General features: G+C 51.7%; 1 protein-coding gene across 2 annotated transcripts in view; it reads right to left on the bottom strand.

Moving 5' to 3' along the window:
- Nucleotides 1-1,239: 1,239 nt before the first annotated feature.
- The window catches only part of PTP4A3 (protein tyrosine phosphatase 4A3), a 43,270-nt gene continuing 22,570 nt past the window's right edge, over nucleotides 1,240-21,939 (bottom strand). For both annotated transcript variants that reach the window (XM_064643400.1, XM_064643442.1), the window contains exons 2-6: nucleotides 11,864-12,686; nucleotides 10,426-10,518; nucleotides 6,754-6,884; nucleotides 6,373-6,447; nucleotides 1,240-5,892 (exon numbers count right to left, since the gene is read on the bottom strand). In XM_064643400.1, coding sequence (XP_064499470.1) covers nucleotides 5,775-5,892; nucleotides 6,373-6,447; nucleotides 6,754-6,884; nucleotides 10,426-10,518; nucleotides 11,864-11,968 — 522 coding nt within the window. In that variant the 5' untranslated portion in view covers nucleotides 11,969-12,686 and the 3' untranslated portion in view covers nucleotides 1,240-5,774. The remainder of the gene's footprint in view (nucleotides 5,893-6,372; nucleotides 6,448-6,753; nucleotides 6,885-10,425; nucleotides 10,519-11,863; nucleotides 12,687-21,939) is intronic.

The following is a 21,939-nucleotide window of genomic DNA, read 5'->3' as shown; positions in this document are numbered from 1 at the left end:
TCTGTGCATGGAGTGGCAGCAGCCTAACATGGAGAGCTGGGATTTGGCTTGCACAGGGCTGCACGTTGTTCAGTGACGGAGAGCAAGGAGGAATGCAGGAGGTAGGAGACAGCGTGTACAGGCAGGAGTGCGGGTGGGTGTTTCTCCAGAGCACACGCAGTGTTCAGCAGTCCCCCCGGCCCTCCTGGTGGAGAGGTGAGGCAGCAATTAGGCTGATTGAAGGCCCAGTTGCTTCTTGCACAACGGTAGAGGCAGTGCCCCTTGCAGCTGTGTGGTTCAAAGCCTGTGAGGAGATAAAGATCTGCCTTGCCTAGCACTTGGGAATTGCTGGGAGAATCCAAGGACAGCTCTGGCCACACCACCCGCTTCAAGTCTACCCTCTTCCAAGCTGGCATCTGGCTTAAAAGCCTTCCTGAGCCTTCAGCAGCACTTGGGGAGTTTCCTCCCCCTTCTCCCACCCGACTCTGCGTAATGACTTGGGAAATCACACGATTCGTGTCATCTTTCCTTGCTTACTAGCCTGTTCATGTAGGATCTGTCTCCTCAGCCACCATGGAGACTCTGGTCTTTGCCTTCCTTAGTCATGGGGGGAAGAGTTAAAAACCCAATTGATTTTATGTGGAAAGCCTGTTTTCATGTCTGACAGGTGGTCTGTGCCAGTGGTGAAGCACTGACCAGATGGGGTAGAGTATGAGTAGTCTCCTCTGGGTGTACTCCCAGGTCCAAACAAGGTTGGGCCATGCTCTACTGGATATAGAATCACAGAATGGTTTGGATTGGAAGCGACCTTCAAGATCATCTCGTTCCAACCCCCCTGCCATGGGCAGGGACCTCTTCCACTAGATCGGGTTGCTCCAAGTCCTGTCTTGAACACTTGGCATTACAACTGGCCTTGAACACTTCCAGGGATGGGGCATCCACAGCTGCTCTGGGGAACCTGTGCCAGGGCCTTACCACCCTCACAGGATATTTCTTCCTTATATCTAATCTAAACCTACTCTCTGTCAGTTTGAAGACATTCTCCCTTGTCCTGTCACTTCAGGCCCTTGCAAAAGTCTTTCTCCAGCCCTCTTGTAGCCTCTTTAGTTACTGGAAGGTGCTCTAAGGTCTTCCTGGAGCCTTCTCTTCTCCAGCCTGAACAATCCCCCCATGCACTTTCACCCTTGGCCAGAGTCTCACTCAGCCTTTGCCTCCAACCTCTGGACAACTCCCATCAGCAGCACCAGGCACACAGGGATGTACAAAACAGTGAACGCTTTTTATTTCGCTGCTGGAGTGTAACCACTGTAATTTCATAAAACTCAAAAAACAACAACAACAAAAAAGTGATTACTGAAGGCATACATTGTTTTTTTTTTCCTTTTTACACAAGACATTAAGTAAACAGACAGGTTTCTTTTTAAAAAGGTTATAAAGTGTCAAGATCCTATACCTCATCTGCATATTCAAAGTGATGCCGTCTGATACAAAAAGCATTGGGTATAATAATTTAGCTATGGCTCAGACCAAAAAAAACCAACAAAACCAACAAAAAAAAAAAAAAAAGTCATCTGGGCTTAATCTACATACTACTATGATTGCCCAGGGGGTTAAAAAGGAAAATATGCAGCTCTTTGTTGCACAGAAAGGAACAGCAGGGAAGGGGAGAGTTCATTGGGAGATCATCGTCTGAAGGGAAGCCGAGCTCAGTGGAACGCCCCCCTTCCCGGGAATGTCTGCTAGAGCCTGTGAGCAGGACCACAGCCAGCCCAGGATCCCCCCTCTGCTAAGAAACCAGCCACATTTTTCTCCCACCAGACAATATCCCATCCAAACCCACCCGTCAAACTGCACCTACCCAGCGCGCTGGAAGCAACTAAGATGTAAGACCTTGGAAACTGCATGGAAGTCACGAATCTCCCTGTGTGCTTTCCCAGTGGGACTAATAAAAACCAAACAAATCCAATGAAAAAAAAATTTAAAAAGAAAAGGACTCGTTCTATTGTGGATAGAGGAAGACTCTGCTTTCTTGGGAAATCTGTTCCTCATAAACCTCCTCCTCTGAAGCTCCCAGCCCAAGCACTACAGTGTCAGCCTGACTGCAAGATTCAGACCATGAATTTACAAATGCAAAGTCTTCAAATACGTGTCAACAGAACTTTCTTAAATACAGAGCTGGACATTTGTGACGGCCACCTTGCCTGCCTTACCACCACCACCTCCTCCATGTGCTCCATTGCTACTGGAAAATGAAGAACAGAAGGGACACATAAGAGCACATGTGTGAGAGGACACAACTAGGAATCCCTGCTCAGATTTATTTCCCCACACAAGGTTCAGCCATGACTGATTGCTGGGTAAAGCCCTAAATCTCTTGTTTTGATGGTTAGGCCATCTCTGCTTTGCCATCCCTTGGGTCTCCATAGCTCTAGCTACCAGTCTGGAGCCCTGTTCCTGTAAATTATGGAAGGACAGGCGCTTTCTATGGAGGGGGTGAGGGGGTGGATAGGTGTAAGGAGGTATAAAACCCAGTATGAGCCTTTGCTTCTGCAGAGAAGGGCAGGATGAGGTGGCTGGTTTGTAGCCAAAGCCGTGGGGTGTCTGTTCCCTGTGACATCTGCCAGGACACAATGGAAACAAGCAGCAATAAGAGAGTTGGCAAACACATCAGATTTTTAAGGCTCTCCTTTCAACACCTTGGCATCTAAGGTAAAACAAGGATTAACATACAAGGAGAGACCCTAAGACCAACCCATGAGCCCTTGGCTGCTTAGCCACACTCTGTTGCTGTGTCTACTGAGCTTAACCTTCCCTCTTGCCCAACTGTCTCAAGACTTTTGTCTTAGGTTCTTCTTTGAGATTTCTAACCCAAATCCCCCTTGGAAGACCACCTAATTTTCCCTTTCGTAACTCACTCTAGGCCAAAACATTGAGGAGCTGGTACCTCAGAGGAAGGAGCCCAAGTCCATGTAAAAAAAATCCCCAATATTTCGCAGTCCAACCCAGAGAAACCTTGGATTCAGCCCTCCAGGCAAGGACAGCAGCTCCTGGGCTGCCAAGGTGTCCTGTTCATGGAGCAGCACACGGGGAGGTGACAGCGCATTGCAGGATGGAAGGGGGAAGATACCCATGAAAAAAAAAAAAGAAAAAAAAGAAAAAAGTGAGGATAATTAAAGCAGCATGATTTGGAGGTTTTTTTGCTGTGACTCATAGACTGAGGAGTATCAAGATGCCACTCTGCCAGCCAGAGATGCTCAGGGTTTGGCCACATGGATTGTACTAGGTCAAGGACTGCTTGAAGCTCTCTATTTTTAAGGTGATTGGGTTGATGCTACATAAAGCCAAGTCTGTCCTCCTTGTGTTTGCCCCAAAACAGCCCACCAAGCTGAGGTCTGAGTGAACTCTTGCTCAGGAGTGGCCAAAGGAGGCTGAATTCAAGCCTTTCTGTCCCCAGCCTGACTCCACTCAAAGGCATTGTGGCTGGACCACTTGGCAATGTTCCATGTGATGCTCCCACAGGCATGGGTGAGGAAAACTCCATCTCCAAGCCTAGAAAGCAATGGTTCCCACAAGGAAGGACATGGGATTGCAAGATTTCCTGGCTAGGAGAGATAGGGGCTGTCCCTGTTGTAATGCCAAGCTACCTCCTACGTACGTCCCTGGGGATGAAGCAGCACCTATTTTAGCAGCAGGACAGACTCAGGCAGGAAGGGAATGGTGACCTGCCCAGCAGGGTGCTCTAATACAGGGTCAGGCCTTTTCATCAGGCCCAATTTCTCACTTTTCCCAACAAACACACACTCTTCAACCATTGCTGCCTTCTCCACGAGTCATGGGAACCAACAGCCTGGGACAAGGCAGGAGAAAACTCAAGGGACTAAGGGCTGACCTACAATGTGGAAGCTTGGACAGGCCCAAGGTGTGTGACATGACAACTCCAGAGCCACGTGTGGAGGGTCCCCACCTCACCTGGTACCACAGCCTATCCCATGGGATGGCCATCCCTGATGTGCAGGGGGGCTGGCTCCCATCAGGACAGAAGTGGTGCTGGAAACTGCTACGAACACCTTCTCTGCCCACCCACATCATGGTACAAAGCTATCCCCTGCCCTTCTGCAGGTACTGAAGGTGTCTCCCCAGCCTTCCTCATCACCTATCCCAAGGGCTGAACCCTCTGAAGTAAATGTCTCTGGATATCTACATTTCGGAAGGCACACAAACCTTTGGAGACACCCAACACAGGGCACTGAAGGCATTACAAGCTGGGCAGCCTAAAACCACACAAGGTGGATGACCAGCCCTCCTTGCCCCAACAACTGGGATCCTTTGCAGTTGAGGGTGAGCAGCAGCAAGTCCAAAGGATACCTGGAGCTTCCATTGGGGCACACGTGTGCCCTGGTGACAGCGGATGGCAGCCAGCTGGGACCTGGTGCTGGGGATCAGTCTGGGGGACCATGGGTCACCTCCTGGGCTCCACTGGGCAGTGATGGGAGAAAGAAGGGCCAGAGGACGTGCGGAAGACAAACAGGGTATTTTTTAGAGTTCTTTTTTTTCCTTTAATTAGCAAATTTCTTTTCATCCTTGTTAAAACGAAAAAAACCCACCACACCCCCTGTGTGCTCACTGCTCCAGCTGCTGCAAGCTTTCAAAGGCAGAAAGTTGAGAGATGTTGAATGTCCCAGCTAAGGGGCAACTCTGAGTCCACCCCACCAGGGCACACATCGGGGGGTTTCAGGGTGTCAGGCGCCTCGTTACAGTTATGGAAAAGGCAGGTGCAAAATTTGGTGATGTGCTCTTGCCAGGCACACCCAAAATCCCCTAGGAAGGATGCAGCCCAGCCCCTTGGCCAGCAAATGCAGTGGTGGAGGACATGGATGTGCCCTGAGATGCACATTGTGTCCTCAGGGCATTGCTCCCAGAACTGGCATTTGTGCCGTGACTCAGGGATGGGGACATGACAGCAGAGAACCCACTGCCCTGTGCATTGAATTTGGAAGCTATAAGTAAGAGTATCCAACACTTTGGGGGATTCAGTGCTGACCCTACACTGATCCTGGCAAAGCTGGTGCTTCAAAGCCCTGACACGTCCCCAAGGTCCCCAGTGGCTCTGCCTTCACTGCAGCAAACCCCCAGTGAGCCCCATCTGCAGCATCCCAGCTGGCATTGAGGCAACAGGGTGATGGTGAAGTGGCAGAGGAGCCAGGAGAAAGGGAACAGTGCTGGGGGTCTTAGTTCAGCCCTTCCCATGATCACAAGGCCAGCACTGAGCTAAGAGCCCCTGTCACCTCTCCCTGCCATCACCACCTTCCCCCGAGGCCACCGCGCCATCCCCACCTCCCTCCCTGCTGCTGCAGCCCTTATTTATAGGAAGAGGTGGGAAAGAGTTTTTCCAGGGGTGCTCTGGCCCTCCTGCTCCCCCATCCCTTCTAAGCCGGCACAGCCCTGCCTGCATCACCCCAAACCAAGCACCCTTCGCCTGCCCCTCTCAGTGCAACGGGGAGGTGAGAGGGAGGAGGAGGAAGGTGATGAAGAACTGTCGCACGAGCTCATTGCCTACTAATGCCAAGAGTCAATGGGCAGAGCTGCCTTCCTTCCTCGGGGCTGCAGCTGGAGAGAACAGCCTTTTCTGGGGCTGTGCTGTGGGTGCTGGAACACACTGATGTTGCTCCGTGTCCCCCACCCCAGCCCTGGTGGTGGTGGAGGGAGCGCAGGGCTGGGCGAGGGGGTGACGGGGTGGGATGTGTGCGAGTGCCCGGGTGTCTGTGTGCACGGGTTTTGGCAAGAGGTCATTGAGGTTACATGATGCAGCATTTGTTCTTGTGGTTGTGAGGGTCCTTAAATCGGAGTCTCTGCTTTGGTCGGTATTTTTCCAAGTACGTCAGCTGCTTGCTGTTGATGGCTCCTCTGCGCTTCCTGTGGGGACAGAGAAGGGTCAGCATGGTCAGTGGGGTGGCAGGAGACCTCCCCATCCCAAACCACCCCTGTGAGGGTGCTGAACTTGCCCTGCCTGGAGCAGGAAGGGATTTTGGAGGATGAGGACACGTGCATCCTTCAAGGATGGAGAACAGGCACTGCCCCCAGCAGCTTTTCTCTCTCATCCGCCCTGGAAGTCTCAGGACAATGGAGAGACTCTCATGGAGAGCTGGGGAGGAAACACGTGGGGCAGAAGTGGTGACTGCCAAAAGCCCCCCAGGGAGGTTCCCAGCTGCTGCCACAGCCTCCTGCAGCCCTGATCCAAAGGTACAGAGTGCTGAATGCAAACACCTCCCTTTTCTTCCCCAAAAGGAGAGAAAAACAAAACCCCCCAAAAACCCCCTGGGACACATCAGATCTCTCTGTTCCCTCACACAGAGGCTGTTTTCTCTCCCAGCAATGAAACACCACCCGACTTACTGTCGGATGAACTGGATGGCATCTTCATACTTCATCCCGCTCTCGATCAAGGCCAGTGCAACAAGGACAGGAGCACTGAAAGGCAAAGATGATGGTCACTCCTCAGCCACACTGACATCACATCATTTAAACTCCAAGGAGAAGCTCAGGCAGCTCAGATCCCGCCCTGTATTCCAACACCTATTCCCACTCAGGTTTCACAAAACCCTGCTCAGAGGGGGACTGGGGAAGGGAAGGAGCAGCGCAGGCATGGTTTCAATGAGGTTTCACAAAACTCTGTTCAAAGGGGGACTGGGGAAGGGAAGGAGGAGGGCAGGCATGGTTTTCCCTCTTCTCTCTGCACGAGTGGGGTGGCAGGAGGGATGTTCAGCTCGGACTCACCGCCCTAGCCCAGCCACACAGTGCACGGCCACGCAGCACCCGGGGTCCTCGCAGAACTTGGTCTTCAGCAAGTTGAGCCAGTCTTCTACTATCTTGCTGGGAGGAGGTGCTCCATCATCGAAGGGCCAATCCTGCAAGGTCAGGGGAAGAGAGAAACACTGTCAATACTCTCAGGGGCTGTTTTTTACTCAGGGTAACAGTGTTTGGGCCCTTGGATGACTGTGTCAGGAACTGGGCTCACAGTGCAGCTCTGTGGGGCTCTGTGGCACCATCCAGCACACAGGAACTCCCTGGCTGCATTAGCTCAGGGTTTGAAGCCATGCAAGTCCAGGTCTGGGGTCTTCCCATCTCCTATGGACACGTTCAGTTTTTGGGAGCACCCACAGGATCTACAACACGGTCCCCACGACCCCCCTGCCTCTGCAGACCAGGATGGCCACACCCTGCACCCTCCCTATTCAGGTGACCTCACTGAGCTTTGGGGCCACGTGCCTACCCCCCCCACCAGTTCCCATCTAATTCCAGCACTTGGGAGCGCAAAGACACGTTGTAGGGAATTTGAGCAAAGGCAGCTTGGAGACGGCTGAAATCTCAGAGCCTGATGTAGTGCCAAAATTCAGCTTCCTGAAACACATAGATGGGAAGGGGAACACCCAAGTCCTGAAAGAATGGTCTGGGAACCCCCTAACACAGCCCTAGAAACAGTGACAGGGAGACAGACCCCTCCAAATGAGGCCATTTAAACATAAACCTTCAGGAAAGGCTTTTAAGGGACAAAAAAAAAAAAAGCCCATCTTCTTCCGAGCTTCATCCTCAACCTGCAGGGGCTCAAAATTCGAGTTTGGTGAAGAAGTGGATAGAACCAAGTGTTCCAAAATGGGGATTTTTGCCCCCAAAATAAGATCTGGCAGAAGGAGCATGGCCACTGGCTATGCAGCACCGGGAGAGGGACAGGCAAGGCAGCATCTCCTGGAGGGCTTGGTGAGCCCTGAAGGGTGGGAGGCCAGGGGCCCTAATCCTAGTTTTTCAGGAGTAAGTCACTGAGTTGTGCTGGAGTCATCCTTGGTGTGAGATGGCAAAATAAGCTGCTTCATTTCATTGTTTGAACAGCTAATGTGATTTCTGCTGGGATTTGCTAGGAGAGGAGCATGCTGGGCTTCAGGGTATTGTAATGCTTGAGCCAGCCCACCCTGCACAGCCTGTGCCTGTCCTGCAAGGCCACCTCCTCCCCACAGTGCCAGCAAAGCACCACTTCAGCCACGAGTGCAGGTCACCAGGCTTGCACTGGGGAGGACGCACCACACCACAAAATCATTGTGTGATAGAATGGGTTGTGTTGGAAGAGACCTCCAAATATCACCTAGTCCAACCTCCTGCCATGGGCAGGAACACCTTCCACTTAGACCAGGTTGCTCAAAGTTCCATTCAACCTGGTCTTGAACGCTTCCAGGAATGGAGCATCCATCATTTCTCTGGACAGCCTGTGCCAGTGCCTCATCACCCTCATGACAAAAACTTTCTTCCTTATGTCTATCTAAACCTGTCCTCTGTCAGTTCAAAGCTGTTCTCCCTTGCCCTGTCACTCAGTTTCCATGTCAAAAGTCCCTCTCCAGCTTTCTTGCAGCCCCTTTAGGCACTGGAAGGTGCTCTAAGGTCTCCCTGGAGCCTTCTCACCTCCAAGCTGAACACTCCCAGCTCTCTCAGCCTGTCTCCATAGCAGAGGTGCTCCTGCTCTCTGGTCGTTTTTGTGGCCTCCTCTGGACCTGCTCCATCATTCCAGCATGACTTGGTGACTGCCACCACCTTTAGAAGCTGCTTGGGATTCCCTGTGGCACATGGAGGAGCTACAAGCACAGGAAGCATCCAACCACTCAGTGAGTGTGCCTGGGACAGGATCCCTGTACATGTGGGGTGACTGTGGCTGTGGGTGCTGGCACACAGGCATGCTACAGCAGTCAGGCCTCAGCTGGCTTGTGCTCTATTCCCTGAAGAAAGGGATGGGATATATAGGCATAGTCTAAATATAGAATCACAGAATCATTAAGGTTGGAAAAGCCCTCTGAGATCATCAGTTCCAACCATTAATCCAGCACTGCCAAGTCCACCCCTAAACCATGTCCCTAAGTGCCACATCTACATCTCTTAAATCCCTCCAGGGATGGTGATTCCACCACTTGCCTGGGCAGCCTGTTCCAGTGGCTGACAAGCCCTTCAGTGAAGAAATTTTTCATAATATCCAATTTAAACCTCCCCTGGTGCAACTGAAGGCCATTTCCTCTTCTCCTATTGCTTGTTACCTGGGAGAAGAGACAGGACCCCACCCAGCAACAACGTCCTTTCAGGGTGTTGTAGAGAGTGAGAAGGTTTCCCCTGAGCCTCCTTTTCTCCAGGCTAAACACCCTCTGCTCCCTCAACTGTCCTCATAATTCTTGTGTTCCAATATATATAGATATAGATATATATATGTGTCAAATACATATACCAAGATACATATATATAAAAAAATTATATATAGATACACCAAAAATGTATATGCCAAGATATACATATCTCAAATATGTATACAGATTTATGTGATATAGTTAAATATAGAGATATATCTGTAGTTACATAGATACATCTGGCAATAGATAGCTAGGATATAGATATCTCTCTATATGATTTGCCTTATATGGTTTCTATATGGTTATAGAAACTTTGAAATACAAGCTATTTAGTTTCTATACAGTATCTTATATAGTTTCTCTAACTCCCTGTATAAAACATATCCTAGATACAGATATATCTCTGTGTAAGAGATGTATAGAGGTACATATATCCTAGATATAGAAACTCAGACTGGAGGACTCCAGTTAGAAATGGGGTAAAAGGCAGAAAATTTGGCGTGTAAGTGAGCAGATATGATCTCCACCATATGAATTCTGTAAGTAGGATACAGCTATCTTTATAAGATATCTTCTATAGAGATAGTGCATCTATACCTAGAGACATCTGTATCTGCAGAATCTGTATCTACAGAGATATAGGATAATCCCTGAGAATCTAGGATATAGCTTGCTCTCTCTCTAGGATATAGATTATGCAGAGAGAGCTATATAAAGAGGACCTACACAGAGTAGACCACCCCAGGAGGCATGAGGCACTTCCAAACCCTTCCCTAAATAATGAGCAGAGCCTTACTTTCCAGCTGGAGCTGAACTCCCTGGCAGGGCAATCACGCCTGACATCATCTCCAATTACTTATCAGCCAAGATGCAGCCCAGGCAGCTGCCTGCTCTGCCTTTCCCAGCCTGCTGCCTGCTCCCTTTCATCCCCGCAGCTGCACCAGCCTGCTGCTGGGAGAGCAGAGAACCCTCACACCACCCCCCCAGGATAAGATAACGCCGCGGGTAATGGGAACCACGCGCATCTTCCACGTGGGATCAGGCACTCTCATCCCTGGATGCTTTAGAGCCTGAGCAACAGGCAGGGAAGGCAGCTGCCGACTCAGCCGGATGAGTCACAGTTTCGGGTGTGTGGGCAGCACTTCTTTTTTTAAAGCACCAGCCTCATCTCGGCTCAGCTGGCCTTCAAACTCTGCTCCTGGGCGAGCGTGATGCTGCTTTGGTCTCTCAGGGTGTTCAGCAGCCTCGAGAGATGAGATGTTTAAGCACCATCCTGCTGCCCACCCACCATGACGGTGATGCCATCCTTCTCCAGGGGGGTCTTGTCATAGGTCACTTCACACACTCTCACAACTGTGGTGGCACCGTATTTCTTCAGGTCCTGGGGAGGGAAGGAAGGAGAGGTCTGAATAAACCCTGCCAGTTGCACCCCAGTTAACCCCAACATATCCCAGCCCTGCTATGACCACACAGACAACTATGGACCTTAAAGTTATACCATGCCCCATCTCTGGACCCTAGAGTAAGCCCCCTATGGTTCATCCAGCCTGAGAGGCACAAGGAAACATGAAATCCCAGGACACCAAACTCAAGTGGCCACAGTAGGATTTTCAACCAGCACCTTCATGACTCCTTGGAGTCATGAGTGCCAGTGGGGCAATTTATTTTTAAGTCCTGACAGCCATGCCAGCAGAGACATCACACCCCAGGCAAAGAAGCATCCCCAACACGAGTGCAAGTTCCCTGAAGGAGGAATTATTTGTGCCTGTTGATGTCACACTCCTGCTGCAGAAATGGCAGAAATGCAGGTGGGAGGTGGCTGGGGGGGTCGTAGGACACCCTGCCGATCAAACTCGGCATCTCACAGATGGCTCAGGGCCTCCTTCCCAGCCTTGCTGCTGTATCCCATCATCGCTCCAACACACTGCAGGCTCAGGCGTGGGATTTGGGCTGTTTCCAGCATGGCTTTTTGCCCGGCACAAGGATTGCCCCCAGATTACGTGCCGGTGTACCGACCTCGCACCATGAGATCATCCCTGTCCATGATCCACCCCCTTTGTTCCCCGTGTGAGCTCACCAGACCGTGCTGAACCCCCCGCACGCTCGGCAGCTCAACCAAAAATCTGAGCAGCCGGAGGAAAGGGGAATTTTTCTCCCTTCCCACTGGTGTGGTCCCCACGATGTGCAGGGTATGGGGTAGCTGTCCCCAAACCACAACCACCTTCCCAATGGCTCTCTGAGCCAGTGGCACTCACACAGATGCTGAGCTCCCAGGCAGGACACCATTGCTGGCTCATGCAACACCAAGCCCTCCAGCACCACCCAACCCACTCTGGGCATTGGAAATACACTGGGATATTTCGGATTATTACTGAGGTGCTGGGAGATGCTGGGGATTGTGTGTGTGCATCTAGATGCATTGCTGCAAAGACCCATGACATGATGTCCCAGTGGACTTGGCAGGGGATGCAACAGGAATGGAGAAACTTTCTCCATCTCTACAGTGCCCAAACATGATGCTTGGGGTCCTCCAAAACATCCCACCTCAAAAAGCTGGCAGTGATTATACCCACTGCCTCAGGATGCCACCAGGGGCCGTGGTACCAAAGGGGAAGTGCCGCTGCCTCATTTACACAGGACTGATCCTGGTTGCATCTTAACATCAGCTTTTAGCCCCAAAAGGTGCAGCTGGACCCCGGTCCCCTGTTCCAGGCTCCCCTCCTTACCTCCAAGAAAGTGTTGAGTGTGGCATTGGTGGGGTTGTGGGTGATGAGGAACCTCATGTTTTTGTAGCAGACTTCCACCGGCGCAGGGCGGTTCATCCGGGCCATGGTGGGACAGGGGGAGGGTGAGGTGCTGCTGACAGCGGCGGGGGAAAAGCCCCAGAAAAGTGTGGCTTGGAGGGGCAAAAAAACCCCAACCCACTTTCCCCCCAGCAACCCCTTAGCGCTTCAAAAATAAAAATAAAACAGGATCGAGAACTCAATATACAGACGTTGTGCAAATAATCCCAGCTTGTGGGAGCGCGCCGGCTTCCTGACACACCGCAAGCCCCCTCCCCAGGGAGGAGGGAAAAGCCAGGCAGGAAAAAAAATAATATTAATGATAATAATAATAATAATAATAATTAAAAAAAAAAAAGAAATCCCTTTGCTGTAGTGTCGGTGTCCTCGGTGTGTGTGTGCGACGGCAAGTGGCCGCCGCCTCCAGCGCTGCGCGCTCCCGGGCGCTCTAGAAAGGCCTCTGCATATGGGGGGTGGTGGTGGCGGGAGGGTGGCCTCCGTCACGTTACCCCATCGGGGTATGTGGAGTACTTGGGGGTGGCACGGGGGGCCGGGAGCCTACGGGGCGGCGTCGGCGGCGTCCGGCAGCGGTGCCTCGCTGGGGCGATCCATGCACGGGAGCCGTGAATGGTTGAGTCGGAGGGTTGGGATGCTGGGCAGGATGAGGTGAGGGCGGCCGGGCACTGCTTCACAGGGTGCGCTGCCGGGGGCTGCGGGGATCACAGCTGCTCCTCAGCACCTCCATAAATCCCAGCAGGGAGCGAGGCTGCAGAGGAGGGAAAGGGAAACACTGTGGTGAGAGTGTGCTCCTCAAGGAAGCCCCTGCTTGGTGGGGGTACCTCTGAAGGCACCATCACCCACCACAGCCCATACCAGTATCACTGATTGCAGAATCACAGAATCAATTAGGTTGGAAAATATCTCTGAGATCATCAAGTCCAGCCTTTGACCCAACACCACCTTGTCAACTAGACCATGGCACTAAGTGCCACATCCAGTCTCTTCTCAAACACCTTCAGGGATGGTGAATCCACCACCTCCCTAGGCAGCCCATTCCAATGTCTGATCACTCTCTCTGTAAAGAATTTCTTCCCTATATCCAACCTAAAACTCCCCTGGCAGAGCTTAAGACTGTGCCCTCTTGTCCTACTGCTGGTTGCCTGGGAGAAGAGACAGACCCCCTACCTGGCTATAACCTCCTTTCAGGGAGTTGTAGAGAGTGAGAAGGTCTCCCCTGAGCCTCCTCTTACCCAGGCTAAACAACCCCAGCTCCCTCAGCCGCTCCTCACAGGGCTTGTGCTCCAGTCCCTTCACCAGCCTTGTTCATCCTCATCTTCGCAGAAGATCACAGATTAGAAAGCGAGGTGGTATTTAAAAATAAAACTGAAATATCATCTGAAGAGCTGAAATAGCACTGGAAAGCCAGAGGAGGTAACCCACAGTTAGACAGAAGGGAAAAGCACATGGCAGGGAAGGGCTTGTTCTCTCTCCTGTGCCACCCAACATCTACATCCACTGGAGGATTTAAGCACCCAAGCCACGCGAGCCGACCCTGACACCCACCCTGTCCCCCCAGACCTCACCTTTGCGTCCCTGGAAAGCACAGAGAGTATTTCCACCCCAAATGCCTGCTGTGCCCGAAACCAGCTGCCACTGCCCCTAATCGGCCACATGCTCCCGGCGCTGCTCGAGCGGCTCATGTCTACCAAATGCACCTCTAATGCTCTTAAGAGAACTAAGCCGCCTGCAAATGAGCTTTCTTGGGGAGGGGAGGCAGAGGAGGGAGTCACATGTGTATGATTTCACTAGCTTTAGCGGTGGATGTGTCTCCCTGCTTGCTCATCTGCATCACCATACTGCCGGCACATCGCTCCCTATAAAGTACTCTAGCTCTGTACCTGTGGCATCTTTGCCTTCAAGGATGGCAACAGGAGGAAATAAAAAAAAAAGAATAAATCAATTCCCACTGTGGAAACGCCAAAATCCAAGAGATGATGGGCCCTGGGTGGAGGTGAGGGCTCTGCCAGCCCCACTCAGAGCTGAGGGAAACCCGGTGCCTCCCCAGGTTGTTTACCCACCGGACTCTTGTTTTGAAGCTGCTCCTTCCCCTGGTCAGAGGCTGCTTAGAGTCGCCTGGCCAGAGCCTCAAAATAGAACATAAGCACATAAGTAACTCGAGCCAGGCCAGCAGGCACCCCCTCACCTCTCCTCACGATGCCCCAGCAGACAGAAACTTTCCCTCTGGATTGTTTTACTCTGATGTAACGAGACAGGTGGGATCAGGGAGGTGAGCTGAGCACTGACCAGCTCATCACAGCACCTGGGTGCTGACAATGGGATCCTCCATGCCTGAGCAGCATTTACAACCTGCTCGCCAGCTCCTGCTTCTCCAGTGGCACCCAGGAATGAAAAAGTCAAATAGCAAAGGGGGAAAAAAGCCAGGTGAGGATTCAGGGGAAGCAGGGCTGCTCTGCTGAATGTGCCCAGTCTGGCTGCTAAAATCATGGACTTTTCTCATCAACCATGTTCCATCACTCCTGACTAATTTTTTTTTGCCCAGAAAAAATGGGGTAATGCTACTCCAGAGCCCTGCAGGGATATTCTTGCAAAGTTCAAACCCTACTTAGGCTGCAGGGGATGAGTGGGACATTCTGGGGGCAAATTTCCAGTTCCCATTGAGGAAATCAGATTTTAGCAGCTGATGGAGGCAGAAAGCTTGGCTGAAGGACAGGAGCAAGGCAGGACCTGGCTTCCAGCAGCACTTTAGGTGTGATTCAGAGCAGACAATGCTGAAACTCCCAAGGTAGCTGACCCTCCCCACCTGGACCACAGCAGCTGGAATCTTTGCTCAAACTTTGCAACAATCCTGCATGATGGGCTGGGAAACCTGCTCTTCCCCTGGTGTTCGCCACACTTTTCCAGTGATGATCCCACCCATCACTTTTGTTTGTGGGGTCTGCTTCCCCCTGAGATGATCTCACCATGGCTGGATAAGACTCCATATGGTATTTCTGGAGGGTAATTTTGGGCTAGTTTTGGCTATGTGGCTCCTACACGTCCAGCTGCTGAGCTGCGGGCCAGCACAATCATGAAAAGAATCAGCCGCCCAGCTAGTGGATGTTTCCCAAAGAAAACCTGCTGGCAAACCCCTCAGCAAGGTTCATCTTTTTCACTTAAAGGAAAACAGAGGTTAAAACCCTCCAGAGGGATGGGAGGTGGGAGGGATGGGCAGCCACAGGTGCCTGCTCAAAGGGAAGAGCTGATGCAAAGCAGGTATAGCCCCAGAACATCCCCTTGTAAACCCAGTTTCTCAAACAAAGGACTCAAGGATCTTTTGCTTTTCCTTTTAAAGCTTTTGGCTCTTGGCTCTTCCAACTTCCACTTTGCTTAATGATATCTTGCCTTCTGCCCCTTCAGATCTGACACACTACACCAGAGGTGCTCAAGGAACAACAGCAAATCCTCCTTCCAAACAACCTCATACCTTGTTTTAAGTGGCTGCAGAGACACGTTAATATGAACTGTGCCCATGTTTAACTGTGTCCTGGATTAATCCCACCCGTTGAGCAACCCTGTTGGAATGGGAGCCGCTGTGAGCACCAGTGTCCACCAGGAGCAGTGGCTCACTCGTGCCACCCATCCAACACACAGTTCGTGCTCCATCGGCGCTCCGGATCCCACACAGTTTTTTACTGGCTTGGGTGTGCTCGCTGCCAGTAACGGAGGTTTAGTGGGAACCGCCTGCGTACGGGAACAGCCAGTGCTCCTTTCCCACAAGGTCTCTTCTGTCCAATGGAAGCGTTTCAAGTATTTTGGCACTTGCACGTCTCAGCAATTCAGCCCCGAAGCCCATAAATCCCTAATGGATATTCAGTCGCAAATCATCCCTGGCGCTACAGGCTGAGGCGCTGATCTCCATATTAAGCACTGCAGAACAATGTGGAAAAGGGAATTTCAGCTAATATTAATAACCTGCCAAGCATACATAAATCCTTCTTATTTGAGTGCTATGGGGGATCCAGAGGAAGCATGTGAGGACACAGTGAGCAAGCCCTGGATGAGGATGCTTGGCAGTGCAGCGCTGGCCTGTCAGGCTCACACCCATCAGGGGGAAGCCTGAGGAAAGGAGGTTGTAGCCAGGTGGAGGTCAGTCTCTTCTCCCAAGTAACAAAGTGACTGGGCGAGAAGAAGCAGCCACAAATTGTGCCAGGGAAGGTTTAGATTGGATATTAGGAAAAATTTCTTCCCTAAAAGGGTGGTAAGGCACTTGAACAGGTTGCCCAGGGAAGTGGTGGAATCACCATACCTGGGATGATCAAAAGGTACATGGATGTGGCAATTAGTGGTGGACCTGGCAGTGCTGGGTTAGTGGTTGGACTCAATGATCTCAGGTTTTCAACCTTAGTGATTCTATAATTCTTTTTGCACCAGGACTGTGGAAGTTTCTGCTTCTTCCACAAGAACCTGAGCAGCCAAGAGCCCTGTGAGGATTCAGTGAACACACTTTGGTGTGGCAAGGGAGCAATGAAGGATGCTGCTCTGGAGATGGGGACCACTGAGCCATCATCTCCTTGTCTTACACCCCAAATCAGAGGGGATCACAGGGGTCTCCAAAATACTCCTTTGCAGTGTGGCAGCTCCATTACACACATGTCTTGGCCTTGTCCCAGCTGTCCAGGGACAAATCCTGCAACAGCAGGGATGAGGCTGCTCTTCCTCATGGCAACCAGATGCAAAACGAAGGTCAGGTCTTCTTCACACAGTTAATGGAAGAGCTTGGCTGGAGCAGTGAGCAAGTGCCAGACCTGAAGGCTGTGCTGCGGGTACATGGGGTAGCGGGATGCAGCTGCTGGAGTCAGGTTCTTCTAAACACAGCAACTCCCCAAGCAAAGGAAAAGGAAGCTTTGCAGAGCCAAACTGTTTCTCCACGTGGGCTTTAGCAGTGGGACTCGGAACAAAGGCTCTTGCTCACCCAAGGAATATGTATCTCACCCGTATATAAATATAGCTGTCTCTGAGTGAGCACATCCCCCATTCAAAGTTCACCTTCAGAGAAATACAACAAAACACCCATCTGTGTTGCATTTCCTTGACCTCTCTCCTGGTTCCAGCCCCTGTAGCAAGACATCAACCAGCCTTTTCCCCTTAAGGCTGATCAAGTCCTGCTCTCCCTGCTCCCAATCCCACCTCTGCAATAAGCACTTCCACCACCCTGAAAACTGAATGCACGTTTCTGAGCAGTCCCAGTTATTACCACGTAGCAGTTCTGCACAGGACTGCCGTCACTGGTATGTGTGACCACGGGCAGCAGGTCTGTGAGGCTTGGCTGCACACTAGATCAGCACCACCACCAGCACCACCACCACTGCCCACCAGCACCACTACTGTCACCACTGCCACCAGCATGAGCAGCACCACCACTGCCACAAATGCCACCAGCATGAGCAGCACCACTGACACCACTGCCATCAGTATCAGCAGTACCACCACTGTCACCAGCACAACTGCCACCAATACCAGCAGTACCACCACTGCCATCACCACCACTACTGCCACCAGCGTCACTGCTGCCACCAGCATGAGCAGCATCAGCAGCACCAGCAGTCACCATTGCCACCACCAGCACCAGCATGACTGCCACCACAGTGACCACTGCCACCAACTGCTACTACTGCCACCGTTGCCACCAGTGTCACCAAACTCCCACCAGTGTCACCACCACCAGCAGCACCACCACTGCTGCCATTGCCACCAGTGTCACCACTGCCACCATTGCCATTGCTGCCACAGAGGACAGGTCCCAGGATGCAGAGAGCCACAGTGCTGTCCCCAGCCTGTGACCGCAGCTGGGACACAGCCAGAGGAAAGCCAAGTCGCTGAGATTTCCTCCGGTCGCATCTGCACGGAAGGAAACAGGAAAGGTCCGGGAGGAGAGCGACGGAAACAAAACCCCCGGCAGGAGCCGCATCTGGGGGCAGAGGCGTCAGCAGCCACCGGCACATCCCGCTCCAGGTGCAGAGCTGGACAGAGCACAGGGGGATGCACCAGAAAAGCTGTGCTGGGTACTGTGGTGGATGTGGGGTATCTGCTACCAGGAGCAGAGCAGTGCCCGGCACCATCTGCCAGGGAACCATGGTGGGGTTTTCCCTCCAAGGGGTCATTGTTTTCTCTCGTTGTTTCTTTTGCTGCAGGTGATGTTTTCTGAGCAAAGCAGCAAGGAGGATTAAAACTGCAGAGGGAGAGGAAGCCCACCAAAACACACCTGCAAGATAAACCAGGTCATGCATCTTCCTCCTTTTTGGTGGTAAATGCTGGCTGACATGTGATTTTGCAGAAGAGAGCTGTACAGCTTCTGATTTTATAGCTCCAGTTGGATTTGAATAGTTTGGTAGTATTCAGGCAGCAGGGAAAGGTGCCAGCATGATGCTGGTATGGAGATTTGCAAGTAGCAGGCACTCGGGAGACCAGGAAAGAGGGAGGAATCGGGAAGCTGAGGCAGCGAGCCAGCCAGACTGATAAAAAGAAGAGCACAGTCTTCCCAGCACTGTGCAAGCTGGGAATGCACCAGAGGCCCTGGTAACATGATTGACCCTTTCTTATCTTTTATTTGCACCTCTTTTCTTTGAAGAGAGGCTGAGGCACAGTGTGGAAAGTGCCTGTAAAGGTTGTTTGGGAGTTGTTTTTGCCTCTCACCCACTTTGGTGCTGGTACACAACCCCAATGGGACATGGACCCTGTGCTGACATGAGGATTCCTGTGATGCCACTGGTGTTGGGGCTGCATCTCCTGTCCAGAGCTCGTGAGGCAATTCCCAGAGGAAACATAAGGTGCTCCAGGCATCCCTTCAACATCTCCCAGCTCCTTAGCTGGAATTTCAGCTTTTCCCCTCACCTGCAGACCCTAAGCATCTCCAATTTGCAGTCTCCATGGATGGCTTTTTCTAACCTAACTCCTTGCACCGTGAGAGATCCAGCTACCAGAAGAAGATCATAAAAACCTCAGAGAGGCACCAAACCTTCAGCACTGAGGGGGAAAAGGAACCCCCCCAGCTGAACACAGCCCTCCCACCCTGTCCCTGGTAGCAGATGACTCATGGGCAACAGGCAGTGGCATTGCTTGCAGAGAGATCCTGGTTTTATGACTCAAGATATCCCCTCCACCACCTTCCTCAGCAGCCATGAGGAGCTTGGTGCCGACTCAGAGGCTTTTCCTGGCTTGGATTTGAAGGGAAAAAAAAGAAAAAAAAATTTAAAAAAAAGGGAGATGGAAGAAAGGCCAACTCCACAGGGAAAAGTAATAACAGGCTTGGGGCTGGCTGCTTCCCAAATCTGCAGAGGGTGTGCCCTGGAGGGTTTTTTGGTGGTGGGGTGAAAAGCTTGGTCATTTGGGGACGGACAGTCCCCACGCTCCGGCGCCTGATGCACAGGGAAGTCAGGCACCCCAAATACTGGGGCCACCTCCCCCCCATCCTTCAGGGATTTCTTCCAGCTAGAGGAATCAGGGGGAAAAAAAGCAATTCTGCATCTGACTGTGCATTTCCAGGATTCCTGCCTTGCCCAAGAGCATCCTTGGAAAGAAATGAATCCCAAAGCAGCATCCTTGTCCCAAAACATGCACGGGGGGGAAAAGCTGACCCCAGTGGTCCCTTACAACAACTGTCACTGCCACTTGTCTCTCCATCCCGAATATCTGATGTGGCTGAACACCTGCTCATCTTTTCTTGTGGTTTCTCACAGCATTTTGAGTGAATTTAGTACTTGTGGCACGTGTCTGAATGGCAAAATTTGGGGGTGGGGGCAGAACAATGCCTCTTTCAGGGTAAACAGGCAGCAGCACCCTGCTGGGGAGGGCATGGAGGGGCTGTCATGACCTCCCCTCGGAAGTACGACTTGAGCCTGTGCTGGGGGGGCTGTTTTTGGGAGAAGTGCAGCCTGCATTTAGTGTTTTCCACTGCTTATCCCAGGACCACTATTTCGTCCCCTGGTCTTCAAACCCTCTGTGTTCCACCAGACTTGGACTTTGCTCTTTGGTGTGTTCCCGCTCAGTGGTGACATTCTGATGGGAAGATGTCCCCACACCACCTGGTCCTACCTCCTCCTCAGGTCAGCAGCAGCCCTGACCAAAGGCCATCGTGGCCCTGTCTGCGTCATCGGTGTCCCTTGCACAACCCCCAATGCTGCCGGGCTGCGGTAGCTTTGATGGACATCTGCTGCTGAAGAATAGGGGCTCCAGGGGACTTAGTCTACCCAACAGGTGGATTTTGACCTGCAGACAGTGTTGAAATAGTGCTCCATGACATGCTGGGGATGCAATGTGGGACAGAACATTCTCTGCCTGTGATAAACCCCATGGACGCATCGTCTCTGGTGACATCCAGCTACGGCCAGCATTGTCCAGAAAAGCCATGCTCTAGAGAAAAGCCTCTCTTCCAAGCCAATGTCACCGGGTTTTAGATGGAGTTTGTGGGTCATTGAGCTTCCTCCACCATCCAGACCTTGTGCTCTAAAGGGCTGTCCTCCCAAACCATCTCACTCTTCCTCTGCACTATTTGGTCTACACATTTCACCTGATGGAGATGGGGTCACACATATCATGACAGGATGCTGGGGGATGGCAATGCAACTGGCCCTCTCCCTTATTGTGGTGGACACCGAAGCACTTCTGAAGGCAGCCACCATCCTGCATGGAAAACCCTGAGTTGGCTCCTCCTCATCCTCACCAGCCCTGACCTTAGCAGAAACCACCACTTGAAACGGCCCTTCCAGGGATGTCCCTTTTCCAGCAGGATGGGACAGAGATGCTGTATGCAAATGTCCCCTCAGGGATACTAATAATATGGAGAGACATTGTGTGTGGGGAAACATGATGGGTGTCAGCCAGGACAATTAAAAGCCATGGAGCAAATGGAGGGAGATGGGAAAACAGCCTGCTCCTGGGTGGGATGCAGTGAGATCTGGCAGGGGCCAGGCTTGCTGTAGATCCTCAGCACACTGTGCTCCTGGCTCATCCCACTGAGCCCAGGTTCTGCAGAGATGATTTGCCCAGAAACCTTCTTCCAGGAAACTCCTTAGCTCCAGCAAAAAGCCATAGCACAGCTCCCTAGTTGCCACAGGACAAACGCTCTGCAAAAGCAACACGTCAGCAAAGCTCTAGGGACAAAGGTGGGTACCTCTGAGCTGCCAGTTTTGGATGCATGACTGTGGCATAGTCTGATCCTGTGCCCTCTCCCACCCTCCTGCACCCAGCCACCCCCAGCAACAGGGACAAAATCCTTTGGTCCTGCCGCCCTTGCGCAAAAACCCGGAGCCAAAGGATGCTGTGCCAAGAACTGACCCCCACCCGTGGGAGCTTGTAGAGCAAATAAAGGTGGTTTTTCTTTCAAATAAAAGATCAAAGGGGATGAAATGCTGAAAGCTGCAACTGTTCTTGCTGGTGGGACATCAATGTCTCCACTTGATCTGCAGAGCCTGCCTGGTGTGTAAAGCACTGCCCCATGTCCTCAGCCCAATTCACACCAGGGCAGATGGGGGACCAAACCGGAAGGAGGAGAAGGAAGAATCGAGCATTACTTCAGAGGAAGGAGATTAAGGCAGTGCAGAACTCAGATTGCTCAGCATCTGCAAATTAGAACCACAGAACTGTGGAATCATTCAGGTTGGAAAAGACTTCTAAGATCATCAAGTCAAACCTTTGAGCAAATACCACCATGTCCACCAAACCGTATCACAGAGTGACATGTCTACTTGTTTTTTTGAACACTTCCAGAGATGGTGCTGTTCCAATGCTTAACCATTCTTTCAGTGAAGAAATTTTTCCCAATATCCAACCTGAACTTCTCCTGGCGCAACTTGAGGCCATTTTCCAGCTATGGAGCTCCTGAAATTCAAAGGCCCTGGAAATGCACCTTGCAGCTGGGCTCATAGGGGCTTAAAAAGTTGAGGATGCAACTGTGGCTCTTCCTCCAGCTCAGGAATTGGTGGCCAGGGAGATCTTATTGTGGCCTTTCAATACAGTAAAGG

Source organism: Pseudopipra pipra, chromosome 1 (assembly GCF_036250125.1).
Source record: "Pseudopipra pipra isolate bDixPip1 chromosome 1, bDixPip1.hap1, whole genome shotgun sequence".
NCBI classification, from domain to species: Eukaryota; Metazoa; Chordata; class Aves; order Passeriformes; family Pipridae; genus Pseudopipra; species Pseudopipra pipra.
Note: the sequence above shows the minus strand (reverse complement) of the source record. Positions and strands in the feature narration are given on the sequence as shown.